The sequence below is a fragment of the Mustela putorius genome, unplaced genomic scaffold, assembly GCF_011764305.1.
Source record: "Mustela putorius furo isolate JIRA1106 unplaced genomic scaffold, ASM1176430v1.1 tig00003846_pilon_pilon_pilon, whole genome shotgun sequence".
In the NCBI taxonomy this organism is placed as follows: Eukaryota; Metazoa; Chordata; class Mammalia; order Carnivora; family Mustelidae; genus Mustela; species Mustela putorius.
In genome coordinates, this window is record NW_025421999.1 from 2448411 (window position 1) to 2465000 (window position 16590).

At 40.3% G+C, this 16590-nt stretch overlaps 1 protein-coding gene across 1 annotated transcript in view; it reads left to right on the top strand.

Moving 5' to 3' along the window:
• Positions 1-16590, top strand: part of RUNX1T1 (RUNX1 partner transcriptional co-repressor 1) — a 132134-nt gene that overhangs the window by 63646 nt on the left and 51898 nt on the right. The window contains 2 exon segments of the mRNA XM_004768592.3: positions 10554-10691; positions 12767-13008. Of these exon segments, the coding sequence (XP_004768649.3) occupies positions 10554-10691; positions 12767-13008 (380 nt within the window).

The window sequence follows — 16590 nt, forward strand, 5'->3', positions numbered from 1 at the left end:
GCATGATGATAGACCATTGAAACACTTCAAAGAGGGGAGTAACTTGATCCGATCATTATAATGTAAAGTTCTTGAGGGCTGTGGTTTTCTTTTGTGTCCACTGTCTTTTCTCTGTGTCTAAAACAGTACCTGGGACTTTGTAGATGGCTCAGGTAGTTTTGAATGAATGCTTTTATTTTGGCGAGTGAATACTTCTGTGTTTAACAAGATCATCCCACCTCTTGTGGGATAAATGGATTGCGGTATAGGGGGAAGGGTTTTGCTAGGCTAGATTCTGAGAAAGTCCAAGGGAGCCTTGGTGGTCCTTGAGGGTGCTCATTGTGATGGAGAAGCATATTTAGGAGGAAGAATAATTTGATGGTGACCCATGTACAAGAGGAAGACATTCAGGATGTTTTATGTAAGAACAACAGAGTCTTGCAGGGGTATCTCTAAATAAACTATGATTTAACTTAACCCCCCTTTTTCCAAATGATTCTCCCTGCTGTGTTTTGGTTTTGGTTTTTAACATTACCATGAACCTCTAGATTCCTCCTTGCTCAAGGTTTAATTTTATTTTACTGCCAAGCTCTGCAAATTTGACATAGACTATAAAAATGTCTCCTGAATCTTCTTGCCTACATTCTTAAGAGCATTTCCATGCTGGATGCCTGTACTGTTTCCAGCCTAGGTTATCGCAAACCAGAACCCCTGCTCTCTTGCCTTTCTTTCCCTATTTATTCTCTGCTCCATATATACCCATAATATAAGACAGAAATGAGCGTATCACTCAACTACCTAAAAACTCTGTGGTTTCCTAATGCCTATCATGTGTAAACTAACAGTACTGGCTGTTTTCTTTAAGAGCATGTTCGATTAAATTCAACAAATAGTCATTTGAGCTCCTACTTCCTTGTCTGAGATTCAGCCGCAGGTACATGCATATGTGGTGTACCTTCATCATTTTCTGCCTTGAGTCACTAGCTCTTACCTGAATGTTGGTACCTGAGGCGCTAGCTGTGTATACCATCCCCTACAGCAGCTCCACAGCTTTCTTAATAGCCCTTAAAACTGGCAAATAAGGCAGATATTACTGGAAGAAAATTGTCCATACTGAAAGATTGTGAAATGTTTGGGTCACTTATTATTTAATGATTTTTCCCACTTTCTGGAATACTCTGTAATTTGGCAGCAGGGTGTTCTACAGATACATGTGATCAGTTTATAGACCCTTGGTTATAACTATGTCTTTGGCTGCTCCTTACATAAGCAGGAGTTACTTTTCTGTGCATTTGGGTGATTTGGTTTTTCCTTAAGTATTTTTATCACTGCCACGTGGCAAACATTTGCTGGCTGCCTGTGCCAGGGGATTCAAACTCTTCTCAAACAGGAGACTCCTTTTTTTTTTTTTTTTTTTTTTTTCCTCCCCTGAAGGAAATCTTAAATAGAACACTAGTGCATAAAGCACATAGATGTGGAATGGTGCTGGTTGAAGTGGGGTAGCTAAACCCTGGGCTGCCTGATAACCATGTAGGGGCCTCTAGGAAGTGGTTCTTAGACTTGGCAGCAGGAGTCACAAGAGTAAAGGTGGTGACAGCTGTGGGAGATGACAATTCCAAGGAACTAACATGTAGAGGTAGAAATTTCTCAAAGCTGACACTGTGGTTAGGGAGACACTCAGAACCAAGAGAAATATGTCCAGCACTAGCTAGATAAAAATACTCAAGAGGAAGGGCAGGGAAATTCCCATTGTTGTCCCCATAAGCACATGACCCTAGCATTATTGAAACCATTTTTTCCTAGAAATAGTGGTAGATTAGTATGGATCCACTTCATTCTTTTGCCCGTCTTCCGTCTTAACCCAAGTTCATGCTCTTTAAAGGCATGAAGTTGGTCTTTAGGCTATCCCCTTGGATTCCAGGTTAGCTGCTGGTCCAGCCGCTGAACTGGCTCATCACAGGACTGAGTTCTTGGCCTTACTAATTTCCTGTCTTCCACTCCCACCTTTTTCAGAGCTGAGAGCTCCCTTGTCTTAGTCACTGGATTTCAAGCCCTTGTTTTTTCTACCCCTTAACCACCAAATGAAATCCTCTGCAGAAGCACAATTTATAAATCAAGCAAAAGATCTGAGTGGGATTGAAGGTGTTTAGGGTGGAGCCAGTGCTTCACCCTTCCTCATCCCTGCTCTTCCAGTCTGCGTTGTTACCTCCAGGACTTCCGCCATGGAGCCATGATTCTAGTACTGCGCCGTGGTTCTGCGAACACAGAAGCACTCCAGGGCCGAGTTCCCTAATAGGGTAGCCACCAGCCACAGCTGTGGAACTGTGTAGCCTTGGCTGTTGAACTCTCAAGTGTGGCTAATGTGTCTGAGGAACTAAATTTTAAATTTTTCTTAACTTGAATTAAAATTTACATGGTCACAGGTGGTCAGTACAGTAATATTGGAAGATGAGGTTCTAGTATGATGCTTACTCTCCATTTAACATTTATAGAATGTGTCCTTATTTCAGTTTCCTAGATCACGTATAAAAGAACGTTGGTTTTAGATGATCTTGAACTCTAAGAAGGCCTGGAATAGGTTCTGGCTTGTAGTCTTGCACAGATTGTCCAACCTCCCTAGGCCTCAGTTCCTTTTTATAAAAAATCTGTAATACCTTTTCATAGATTTAAAGAGACAAAGCATGCAGAGATTTTGGTGCAGTACCCAGTGCCAGATTCTAGGTGACTTATCCTAATAAGTTGGTTTTTGTGTGTGTATTTTCTTGCTTGTAAAAATAAAACATTCTTATTGTAGAACATTTGAATAAATGAGAAAATAGCAAGAAATTAAAAATAATGTGTAATCCCACCATCCATAGACAAGCAGCAGAAACTCTTGTGGAATGTAGGAAAAAAATAGTGTTTTGGGTTCATAATATGCTTTTCTCTTCATTTTGAATGTGCATATGTATGATTGCACAATTACTGTCAAAAAGGGAGCTTTTGGTGACTGTGGGTTATATGTATATAAATTGCCTTACATAGCCTTTTTAAAAATATTATATAAAAGGCTTTTAGAGAATATGTTGTGATTACTGAAAGGCTGGTGAATTCAATAATTTACTGGTGTCTTTTTAGATTTATCTTTGGTGATTTAGTGTTTTTAGAATATAGAAATTCTTTTTAGAATTCTTTTAGGATGATAGAACAAAGATGGAGATGATTTTAAGTTAAATTTATCATATCTCTTGAAAGTTCTGGAGTCTCAAGGTTATGACTATAGACATCCCTTATGACATTATAGCAATCCATATTCATTTAAAATACTAAATGCACCAAACAGCTTCTGTGTATCAGGCACTGTGTAGAGTGCTGAGAATATAAAAACAAGTAAGATGTCTTCAGTATCCTTGAATAAATTATGATGTAGGTGGAGAGACTGACTTGGTTCTAAATACAGTGTGGTCAGCGTTACAAGAGGGATCTAGACAGGGTAGTAAGGGAAGACGGGCCTTTCTGGATCAGCGGAGGGTTCTTTGGCTGAAGTGACACACAAAAGAAGTTTTAAAGGAACAGGGGACTTCACCAGGCAGCAGTGGAGTGTAGAATATTCTAAGGAAGGTAAAGGATGCGGCCCGATTGACCCACAAGAATTTAAAGCTGCATTAGTTCAATATGGAGTTCAGAGTTCAGAGGTGGGGATGGGGGTGGAAGTGAGGAGTTAAGATGAGTCTGGAGCAGTTAAAGGAATCAGATGGGTCCCACAGGTCTTCTAATGCTCCATTAAGACACATGGACTTTATGCTTAACATTGCAAAAGGTCTTTGAAGATTACTAAGAAGAGGAGTTAAGGAGGAGTAAGATCTCTGATCACAGCTGTGACATACATGGTGAAATGACTATGTGATTTGGACAATGTGATTTGGAGAATGGACCAGAGATGAATAGTACAGGGCAAGAAGACCATTCAGTGGGCTGTTGATTAGACCAGGTGAGAGATGATGGATGGGGAGGGGTTGAATCCCTCCTTCCAGGCTGGGGAAGGGATTAAACCCTGGATGTTTGGGGATGGGAGGTCATCCACACAAGGGCCATTTGGAGACCATCAGCGCACCAATGAAGTCACTAAGAAAAAGGTATAGAGTGAAAATTTGTAGAGGAACTATGCAGGAACGTTGGGGGAGATATCAGTGCTTATCACAAAGGTGGAGAAAGGTGAGCCATAAAAGAAACTGAGAAGGAGCAGCTGGGATGGCCTGAGAAAAAGGAGGAGAGCGTTGGAACTGTGGAATCTTGGGGACGACCATGTTTCAAAAGGGAGAGAGTGGTGAACCGGTATCAGATGTTACGAAGGTGCCAGGTAAAGTCCCAGTGTTTGTTGGTTAAGAATGAAGAGATCATTGAAGAGTTTCAGTGGGAGTTAGGAGGCTACCTTGATGTTACATTCCACTATTATTTTAGTCCGAGTTCTTTGGTTTCACATAAAAAGTAACTCAAACTAGTTTTTAGGCAAAGGAGGGATAGATAGACTGCAAACTGTAGATGCTTTGGAAGATCACATTGAAGGAATTTTAGAGATGCTGCTAGCCCCAAAGATCTAGGAGAATGATGACTTTTACCTAGCACTATCAGGATACTCTCATGCCATTTCTCATCATTTCTTTCTGCCTGTTAGTTGCCGCCTTTTTCATGAAATACCTGCTTTCTCAAAATGGAGGACAGTAGGGAGTGCAGTTTTTGACCTCTTGGAGTGGGATTGTTTTTCTTCCTTCAAATCTATAGGTAAAAATGTTTGGAGAATGACTGACATTGCCCATCTTGGATGAGCTGCTGTGACTGAGCCAGCTGCTGGTCTCTTCATACAAGGTCATGAAAGAACATGGTGACTCCCATGGTAGTTAAGAGATTAGTAGTTATGGCAGGTCCCAGTATGGGGAGGGAAACTTTCTAGGCAGACAGTCTTATAGGTGTCCACTGGAAGTACTTGAAGAATGGGAAATGAGGAGGAAGTGAAAGTGAGTGTAGAGTACTCCCTTTAACCTGGGCTATGAAAGTGAGTTAACTAAACAGGGACAAGTGGACATTGGTAGGATTATTTCATAACCAGATCACTGGTAGAGATTTAGTAATGAGAATTAATGGTGTATTTGAAAACAAGAGGTAGATGTTAATTGTCATGTTTATGGGTAAAGATTTCTATGCAGACATGTTCTTATGGACATAGATATTTATGTGAACAGAGGAAGTTTGGTTATAATCACCAATTTCAGAATAATTGTGTGGTCCCTTTATTGTCAGATTTATGTTCTCTGTGTAGTCTTCTTTGCATTTGAAATGAACATAAGCTGTATCTGTAGAAAGAAACCAGAGAATATTAGAGTTTGCAAAAGATCCCCAAGGTCATATAATCTAAGATGCTTAATTTTATGGGTACAAAAAATAGACCCCAAAGAAGTGAAGTGAAGGCATTGCGGATATAACGGTGCCTATCGGAAGGAGAGGGTCTGCTTCTTCCTTGGGTCTCTGATTAGATAGTGAGGAAGTCTTTCCTAAAACGTCTTCCATAGGCCTCCCTTCATGACCCCTTGTCCAGAATTGGAGCACAGCCCTCATTTCCGAAACCTGTTGCTGATAAAGGGGAATGGGACAACCTGAGCAAAATCAGGACTTTTCCAGCAAGAAAAAAAGGGAGAAGGGCTGTTCAGCAGGAACTCCATAGTATCTGTGATATAAGCTAAACTCATGAGCTTATATTGTATTCTGTGGACAACAGACGCTCCCTCCTGAAGATTTTAAATGATGAAAGAGTTAAGGTCATATTTGTGTTTTGGGGGGGGTCATCATCAAACACCTGTGATAAGATGTGAGGTAACAGATCTTTCTTCCACTTAACCATGTAAAACCATGTGAGGTGATCACAGAGTCGAACTCAATTTCAGGTCCCCAACATTTTCCCATGTTACCTACATTTGATTTTCTAATTATATATTTATAGACTGTTGATGGTTGTGTGTTTATCTTTTAAATGAAACGTTTGAAGAAATGCCATCAAGTAGTTTTCCCTGGTTGGGGTGATTGGGTATACAACACGCACATACATATAGACACACAACTATTGTCCACATAGGCTGTGGTAAATGCTAAAATAAAGGCCCAGCCAGCATGATGTGGTTGGTGCCTGGGCACCTGGGAAGAGCTGTAAGAGGGTCTGTAATGGGCAGCGAAGAATGGGGTAGATGGGGCGGATCCTTCTAGGTTGAAGGAAACAACAACACAAAAAGGGAGGCAGAAAAGCCAGGGAGTGTCCAGGTGCCCTGTACAGATAGAGCATAGACGTGGGGGGAAGGCATTGGAAATAAAGCCATGAATGGATCACAAAGAGGCAGGCCCAAGCGAATGGAGATCACACATGTTGGTGCCTGACGAGTACGCACTGTGTCAGGGTTCTGAGGAGGCAGAGAGGATTGTATCCCTATTCTTTTGAGGAACTCATTTTCCAGATAACTTCCCTGAGGACCCACTGCTAAGGGCTGAGTCTCTGTTTGAAACCAAGTCTGTCCTCACTGGGAAATTCGTCTACTATTCCAAATAGTCATCCATTGTCTCATTCCCTCAGGTGTAAAATGTTAGCATTTGACTTTTATTCTCAGGTGTTATTCAAGGGTTCCGAGCAGGAATGAACTTTCTAGAAGGGCTCAGCAGGGAAATGAGATGGCAGCATTGTGGAGGCTGGGTGAACACCATGCCGGTCTGTGGATGGTCTCTTACAGTGTCTCACACGCAGACAGTGGAGTCACTAAGTGATTCTGTTGTCAGGTCTGTGCCGTGTTTTGCATAGAAATAAAAAATTCTGTACCTAGTTCTGTGCCTCCCTAACTGCCTTCTCCTTCCTGGTGGTAGTACTTGAGCTCCTCTTGGGCTTACTCCGCTTTATTGAACTTCTTGCTCCTATAGCTGGTGCTCACTCACTCCAGTCAGACTAACTCTGGCCGAACTGCTTATGTGCCAAGAGGTTTCTCAATCCATAACATCTCCTTGGACACAGCTAATTCTTCTATTATAACTGCCATGATGAACGCGGAGAGAAAGATGTTCTGTCTACCAGCCCTGAACTTCCTATTTACCCAAATCATCTCTAGAATAGGATGTAAACAAGGCAAATACAGAATGCCTCGTCTTCCTACCTTAAAAGCACATCTGGAACTGTTTGAACTCACTAAAAGTAAAATAAGTGCTATGGTAGATTATGCCATACCTCTTCTTTTTACCTAAAAAAAGAAAAAAGGAAATGGAAAACATACCACTTCTAGAAGGCCTTGACACTGAATTGGATATTGAAATGGTATCAGTAATGTATTTATATATGCCACATTTTCTTCCATGTTTCAGCCATCTTTGGGACATATGTGTTGGATATTTGCCAGGTGAGTTGAAATGTTACCCCATAGGGGAGATCTTTATTTAGAAGTGGTGAGAATCCTTAAGATAGAAGTAAAGTCAGTCCTTTCAATTATATATATCTTCCTGCTCTGATAGAGACTGGTTTTCTTTCTTTCTTTTCTTTTTTATCATTTTGTGTCAATCTTTCAATAAATGTAGTATTCCCCTACAGGGACTAAAAATAGAAACTACGTCTAAGAACAGTATAATTTTCAGAAACTTAAAAAATTGCATAAGAAATATTCTAACTTAATATTGGTTTTACTGTATCCTCTAATTTGAAGTGGAGTGAAATACTTCAGTGGTTGAATCATAGCCCTTTTGCTGTTTGCTATAAAAGTTTCAAGAATATATATTTCAAAATGTTTTTTTTTTTAAGTAATCCAAAACAAATGCAACAGAACTCCGCATACTTGAAACATATTTTCTGAATTTATCTTAAATCTCTCTACTCCAGAGAGAGAGAGTGTGTGTATGTGTGTGTGTGTACGTGTACCGGGTTAGGCCTGGCTGGTTACTTCACCATCGGTCCCCATCCTGGATTGATTGCACTGAACAGCATAGAATGAGTTACATATGGTCCCACTTTGTCTAAGTTTGTAGGACCTCTGGGTTGGAGCTCCAGAGTGATCAGAGTGAAGCTAACCGTCACAGAAATCTGGCTAAAGTCAAAATCCTAAGTACATACATAGTATACGTATATTCCAGTTAGGATAGATATATTCCTGTTAGAAGCAGCGGTGCGTTTTATTTGTTTGTTTGTTTTGTTTTGTTTTTTGTTTTTGCTATTTATTGGCTTAGTGGTTATTCTTCAAGTATCAGTATCATTTGAAGAATCGCAACAATATCACTCATCTACCTTTTATTGTTGTTGTTGTTACTATTATTAAGTTTGGAGAGGAAGGCCTGTTGTCAGTTTTATCGCTCGTTTCCTTTTCTCTTAGCGTCGGCAAAAGGAGTAAAGACACACAGGGATTAAGATATGTTTTCCAGGTTAGGTTTTGCCCAGGAGGTACATGGAGGTAAGTACAGTGTAGGAGCTGTGCCCGCTCAGGGTCTGCTTTTTGGGGTAGACAAAGCCATCCCGAGTAACTTTCTCCGCACGTAGGCGGTTTTCTCCCTGTGTTGATCTTTTCTCTCTCCTCTTTGCCTTCCATTGCTTTATTTATTTATTTTTTCATTATTCCCACTTCCCCTTCCCCCTCCTGCTCTTCCTCTCTCTGTCTGTGCGACCACGTGCTTCAAATCTGTGTATCTGGACTGCCTTCTCTCACAGTTCAGCGTGAGTGTTAGCAGAATGAAAACCAGATGGACCAGCAGTTCCCACTGTTATCTCCCAGCCGACTTTGGCAAGCCTCCCTCGATCCCTCCTTCCTTGGCATGACAGAAATATTTGCCTTTATTTAGGGAGACTTGTATTTGCTGCCGTACCTCTTCCCTCAGCTGCAACATAAGCGGAAAGCTATTTATTCCCTTGTTGCTGAGGTTGGTTGAGGTGAGTAGACTGTGCAGTGATTTTAACCATTGAAAAAGCGGTTTTAAACCTGCCTAACTTCTGTGTTTTCCTAGAGTAAGTGATTTACTGATTCTGGGTCTTAAATGCTCTGGAATTGCAGTATGAAGATGAGTTACGAACAGGAAGAAAAAGGTAGAAATGCTCTCCATGGTGTGTTTTCACCATCATTTCAGTCAGAACACGTATTTACTGAAGGGACAGTTGCTCCTCAGCCAGCAGTCGAGATTAAGAACTGGAGACACGGCTGCTGGGTTATCGAAGTGCTGTTCTAAGAATGATGATTATATTTTCATTCTTTTATCACATTTTCCCTAATACGGTATATTTCAACCGGAAAATGTTATGTTTTCTTGCTACCCAAGTCTTAACGAATCGGCTCTGAATAAAGGTGTGAGCTAGGTTTGGAATTGCCATAGTAGTAATTTGGATTTTTCATTTTTAAAGAACAGACTTTTAAGTAATTTTTGAGAATTTCTGCCTCTGGTTATCATAAGGTTTTAAAAAGACTCTTTCTTGATCAGTAGTCTCTGTCACATTTTAAACAGTCCAAGAGAGAACCATCTGCATCTGAGACTGTAAGAGGCACCTCAGACATTTGGGGGGGGGGGGGCGTGTGTGCACAGGCACACGGTGTTTGTAGAAAATTGGATCTGAAGGAACAAATGAAACCCACTTTTTTTTAAAAAAAAAAAAAAACTGGAGATCTGTCGCTTTGTTAAACAAATTTGACTGACCCCCCCCCCCAAAAGCAGCTCGAAATTTCAAAGGAAAAATAAAAATATACTTAGTAGAAAACAGTCCTGAAGCTCAAATGCTCATTATTGGGTAATCAGGAAGTTTCTCCATATCTGTCCCACATGCATGAAAAATACAGGGAGAGATGGTCTCCAGTTTTTCTTAGTTGTCAGTTTGGGGGTTCTTCCATTCTTACTCTGCGTGGGATTATTAATCGAAGTATTGGTCTCGTGTTTTCTAAAATGGTGGTTCGTAAACTCACAGATTCTGAGTAAATTAGTTTACCTTCGTTGTGTAAAAGACCGCATTTTTGTAGTGGCGATTTTTCAAGCAGGGCAGAGAAACACTGTTGTGTGCGCTGTCTCTGGGAGACCTAACCTGCTTCATCTACTAGGCCAGAAATGGAGCGTGGAAAAGGAATGGCAGGTGTTACGGAAAAATCATTGCAAAATGCTGGCTCCTACAAGTATCTCACCTGACTAACAGACTTCAGATTTGTGTCGTTTCTGAGCTAAAGGGTTTATTACCATTCTACTTCCCCATCTATTTTTTAGCTCTTGCTAATGTTGGCTTCAGCTTCCAGTGAAGTTGTGCTCTTGCATATAACACTACCAAGGTAGCATCTGCCCAAGCCAGAAATAACAATAGGATGTAAAATAACCCAGTTACAAATGAGGTCCTGCCATCTGTGCTACACCTTCTTAAGTGGGGTTTGGATGATAAAGTCCTGATTTAAACTTCAGTAGATAAGCCTACTTTATTGATAGGAGATGTCGGATTTCTTCTGTTCACTTGCTTGTAAAAAAGAGGAGCCCCACTTAAAAACAAAACAAAAAAACAAGAAACAAAAAACCACGAAGTTGCTTAAGGAGTAAAATAACCTGTTCATGGTGGCGTCCTCCAGATCGGACTGAGAAGCACTCCACGATGCCAGACTCACCTGTGGATGTGAAGACCCCGTCCAGGCTGACTCCTCCCACCATGCCACCTCCCCCCACAACTCAAGGAGCTCCAAGAACCAGTTCATTTACGCCGACGACTTGTGAGTAGGCATTTCTGCATTTCCTGTTTGCATTTTAAAGTCTAAATTTTTTTTCCTGAATATGAAAATTAAGGGAAAATAAGATCCAGCAACAATGTGTTCCACAGACATGAAGCACCCCTCCCTGCCACCAAATCGTTTAATTGGCAGTGAGCAGGTATTAAGCCTTTGCAGACGTATAGCATCTTCAGTATAGTTTGTGTGACCGCCAGTATTTGCCTGCCTTTCCATTTTTGCTTCAGAGTAGTAGTCTGCTTTGATTTCTGCAGTGAAGAATACAGCATTCATTGGGTCTATGACTCCATTTTTTATCATTGTAACTTTTAGTTCGACTCAACGTGTAGCTCCTTATTTTAGTTTGTACATTTTGAATTGCAACATGTTAATATCCTACAGTTATTTCCAGGTTGCTTCTGATCTTCTAATGCTACTTTCTTCTGTTATTTACAAATAATATTGAAATCTAGCAGTCTTAAGTTAGAAGGGTAGGGCTCTAAGCAACAGTCACATACAGAAAACTTCCTGAAATAAGGAGCATCTTTCTTGTCTCGAACCTGCCAGACTTTTATTAAATCTTTACTTACTTCCAGCTTGACTCAGGCCTTGTGTTCTGAATCAGTGGTGTGTGTTGCTTTCTGGGTTGTCCCAGAAAAGGAAGGGACAGAACATTCTGACCAGAGAGTAACTTCTCTTTCTTTCCTATATATTCCAGTAGGGATAGTGGATAGCTTTGTTTTCATTCAGTCTCAGAATCCTGGTCAAAAGTGTCATAAAGGATTTGTGAAACTAATAAATGCTATCTGTTGCAGATAATACTATTTACAGACCATGTGCCGTGAAGTCTATATGAATGAAAAATAACGAACAGGCAAAAACAGATAGATCCATGGGATTATAAGGGATTGGCAAAATACACAGCCCAGGCTGTTTAGGCAGCGTCACACTGTCATTTAAAAGACCTTTCCAAACGTGCAAGGAACAGGAGGCTGCGCCGGTGCCAACTTGTTACCCTGTCATCTTGTATTTGGTTTGTTGTTACCCAAAGCCACAGGGATAGGCATATGTCTCCTGTGAGAGGTCCTAGTGAGCAATCATTCCATGACAGGGTACTTTGGTGCTCATTTGGGACAAGGGACCATTTCATTATCTTGAAACTTTTAAGAAGAATAAAGTACTTACGACATCTTCCAACCACAGTTAGAGATAATCTGTCAACATTCTATTAAAAAGATGGGTTTGATAAAGATGAGTTTGTTGAATTAATAGATTTAATACAATAAAATCAACATTGTCTTCCGTGAGGAATGTGCCAGATTTTCCAGTCTTGTTCTTACGAGTGATCTTGTTGTTCAAATAAATTTTATCGGAAATGAAGTTATCAAATTACCACCCACCCATGCTATTAGTTGGAATGAGATGTCCCTTTTCGATTTCTTGAAATAACTCTTTGATAATTACCATATCCATTTGGCTTCTTATGCAAAATTTGCATTTTCCCTAAAGAAGTGGTTAAGAAATATGAGGGGGAGAAAATAGCCTTCTAATTGGGTGGTATAAGGTTAAAACTTGAAAGTCCTATTTCTATAAACACAGCTGTCAGTTGTGTGTACAAAACATGATTAAAAATGTTCAGTGATAAATTTAGTCTCCACCAAATGTACACTTTCTCTGGGGGAACAGTTTAGAAAGGAATGGTCCCGTTATACTGATGTAAGCCTGTGACAAAAGGCTGACATCCCACCACTATTTGTTCTGTGTTTGAAACATTTCAGGTGGTTGGCATATGTGCACATGGGAGGCAGGGCTGTCCCTGTGTTACAGCCGACTCCCATTTATTACCAGCTTCCGTGTAGAATACCCTCACGCAGGGTGAAGACTTAGGCTCATTTAGTTACAGAGGACCCAAACCTGTGGTAATCCTGTGAAGTCAGAGCATTTTACAGCAAACCCCCAACAGTTGTTAAATTACACAATCCACTAGATTTAAAGGGAATGAAGCTTGGTTATAATTTCCTTGTGCATATTCCCTGTAAATTTATTTATTTTTTTTCTTTCTGATTTTGTGCTCTCGACAGTAACTAATGGCACGAGCCATTCACCCACAGCCTTGAATGGCGCCCCCTCGCCGCCCAATGGCTTTAGCAATGGGCCTTCCTCCTCTTCCTCTTCTTCTCTGGCTAATCAACAGCTGCCCCCAGCCTGTGGCGCCCGGCAGCTCAGTAAGCTGAAACGGTTCCTTACTACCCTGCAGCAGTTTGGCAATGACATTTCTCCAGAGATAGGAGAGAGAGTCCGCACCCTCGTACTAGGACTGGTGGTAAGCAAATGGAAATGAGCCCAATTTTCTGGGGAAAGGGGTAGTTTGTGTGGGAGATTCACAATATGGACTGTTCTCCCAGCTGTTTTGTTCTAATACACTCCACACCTGGAGATTGCATGTTTAAGTCTGAGAGTTCTGTAGTAACAGGGTTCTCAAGTGTGCATTATGTATGGATCCTCCCACTTTGGTTTCTTGTACTATTTGACTAATAAAGATAAGGTTCTACAAATTTATTATTTTCTTAGTCGTGTGTGTGTGTGTGTGTGTGTGTGTGTGTGTGTATAAAATTCCATAGGTATAACCTCTTGGCATGACCAGGGGCTTTCTTCAATGACAAAATGTTTTTAATTACATTAATGATTCACTTAATCTAATTGGCTGCTCATTTTGACATAATTGCTTTGAGAGATTTTTTTTTTTTTTTTAATCCGTCCAGATGAGCAAGGATTTACAACCAGGAATACATTGTTCTTCTATGTGTTTTCATTTTTGAGGCTAATAACACTTTTTAAAATTTTGATTGTGGTAAAATATATGTAATATAAAACTGACCTTTTTAACCATTTCTAAGCGGGTGGTTTAGTGGCATTAAGTAACATTCACAATGTTGTGTAACCATCACCACCATCTGTCTTCAGAACTTTTTCATCACTTCAAACTGAAACTCTGTACCCATTAAACAATAATACCCTACTTTCCCCTCCCCAACCTCTGCTAACCACTAATTGTTTAAAAAAAAAAAAAAGTTTTTGTTATAGGTAGAATTACTTAAGCCATTAGTTTGAAAACAGAAGTATTGATTTTTTTTTTTTTTTAAAGGCTTTATTTATTTGTGCAATAGAGAGAGAGCAGGAGAGCACAGGCAGGGGGAGCAGCAGAGGGAGAGGGAGAAGCAGGTCCCCCGCTGTGCAGGGAGCCCAATGTGCGGTTCCATCCCAAGACTCTGACCTGGGATCATGACCTGAGCTGAAGGTAGTTGCTCAACCAACTGAGCCACCCAGGTGCCCAGAAGTACTGCTTTTAGCACAAGTCCATGTTTTATACATTATCACACTGGAAATTAGAACATATATCATTTGGGGGGGGGTGTTCCTAAATCACTTTTATACATGCTGTGATTTTCTGTACAAGTAGAGGATTTTTACTTAGGAAGGCAATTTTCCCGTAGCACATTGAGTCATGGGGAAGCTGTGAGTCACATATTCAGCCCTTATGGCGGAACTCAAATTACAGGTGACAGGCGCCAGTTTCCTTTCTCTTGAAATAGATCATTCATTTTTATGATGTGGATGTATCATGCGCAAACCCATACTGGTTGGTTGGTTGAGTTTTTGTTGTTGTTGTTGTTTGTTTGTTTGTTTTGCAGAAGAAGCCCCAGAATTAAAGCCCAAGTTAGAATCTAGTGCGGTAGACATGCTTCAAATCACAGTAACTCACATTTGACAGAGATTTTGCAACTCACCTTTTTAACTCTTACCTCCTTCTACTCTGCGCTCCTAAGAACAAAAAGCTTTTGCATTTCCCACAATCTGCCGGCTCCACCTTGCTCTCCTCCAGGACTGGAAGGTGATTGCCACAGAACTGTGTCAGCACATTGCAGTTAGTTTTGTCAATCACTTACCTTTTCCTTTTTATTCATTCTTGAGTTTTACATAATGGGTTTTGCAACTCACAAATAAATTAAACCTAAGAGCCACAGAATAAGTCCAAAGCAGTGATTGTGTTAACATAAATAGTGAATATGTACTATGTAACCAAAAAATGTTTTTTTGAAAACTGCTTTATAAATTTGATGTGGTCTCTAACAGTGGTTTCCATAACTTCACTAACAGAAAAATTTGGTAACTGTAAGTCGATTTCCCACATATTAAAAATGGCATACTTTTGAGTATAATACTTTTTTTTATAAAGATAGGCATTTATCTAAAAACCTTAGGAAGATAAGTTAGGGGAAGACATTAATCAATATTGCTTTGCATTTAATAGGCAGGCAGTGAAAATTTGTTAAGCAAATGAATAGAGAATGGGTCTTTTAAAAATTTTGTTATTTGAATATAGTTGACACAATATTACATTGGTTTTAGGTGTACAACATAGTGTTTCAACTTCTCTATATGTTATGCTCTGCTCGCCCCAAGTGTAGCTGACATGTACTACCATATAATACTATTACAGTAATATTGACTACATTCCCTATGCTGTGCCTTTTATTCCTATGACTTCTTCATTCCATAACTGGAAACCTGTATCTTCCAACCCCCTCCTCACCCAGTTTGCCCATTCCTCCCATAACCCCCCACACCCTTCCTTTTTGGCACAGTTTGTTAATAGAGAACAGATTTTTTTTTCTTTTTTTTGAGCATTTGACTGAAAACTTTTATGCGTGCCATTTTATTTAATCTTGGGACTTGGGGTAGTGATTTTATACACTATTTACATGTGGGGAAACTGAGGTTTATAGAAGTAAAATATACAGCGCTATACCCAACTTGGTGACAGGCCTGTGACTTGAATTCAGGAATTATTCATAATGAATCACATTCTGCTATTATTTAGATGGAGTTAGTAGAAACAGGTTTAATGCACAAAACAACTGGTGTGGCTTTAGGAAATAAGCCATTGAGACAAAATTTAAAAAAAAAAAAAAGACTCTCCCTGATCACTATTGTTACACATAGGAAGTTAGTGTTGATTCATAAGTTTCATGTGAAGATGTTTTGAGTGCAGAAGTATAAACTTAGAATCTGGTGTCCCCACACTTTGTCATAAAAAGAAAAGGAACTGCTCAAAAAAGTGGGCAGAGCAATATCTTGAAGGGGTTATGTCACTAGTACCCCAGTGTCCTCAGGCTTGAGGGTAATTGAGGTGTTGAGGAAGCTGAGACACAGTTTACATTTGTGATTCTGCACAGAGACTGGGGAAGATGAACCGAAATATGGTTAATTTACCCAACACTTTTACAGGAAGTTGGTTGTCTATTGAGCAGATGCTTCCCCCCCACCAAAAAAAAAAAAAAAAACCATATGCACTGCAGGATAAAAGCCCTGAGTAATTGGGGCTGATCTGGGATAGGTTAGGAGTCGGTTCAGGTCATTTTGTGCAGTCTCATTTAGGTTGAGCAGTACATCTTGCCTGTAGGATAAATGGAATGTTTTTGATAACTGGGGAACATTTTCACCCTCTGTAAGACTCAGGGCCTCAGAGAACTGGCCAGCCTTTTCCTGGGCTTTACTAGTCAGCGCGCCACCCAGCTTAGCTGCTCATCCTGACCCAGGATGCCTTGGTAGACAAAGCCTGCAAGATGAAAAGACAGAAGAGCACTCCTATCAGCAGTAACACAGATGTGACATGTGGGATGAATTGAGATTCGGACACTTGCCTTCGGCCTTTAAGTGATTGGGTGTTGTGCTTTTAAATCTACCCGAGTATGTTTGGTTTCCATAGAGGTCATAGAAGTTTCTTCATAATGGCAGAGACTTCTCTGGCAATTAAACTATGCTACGGTCCCTACACATTATTCTCCAAGTACCACATTTAATGGGTTGCGTTATCTGATGCGGTTTTTGGAGGTGGGTGATG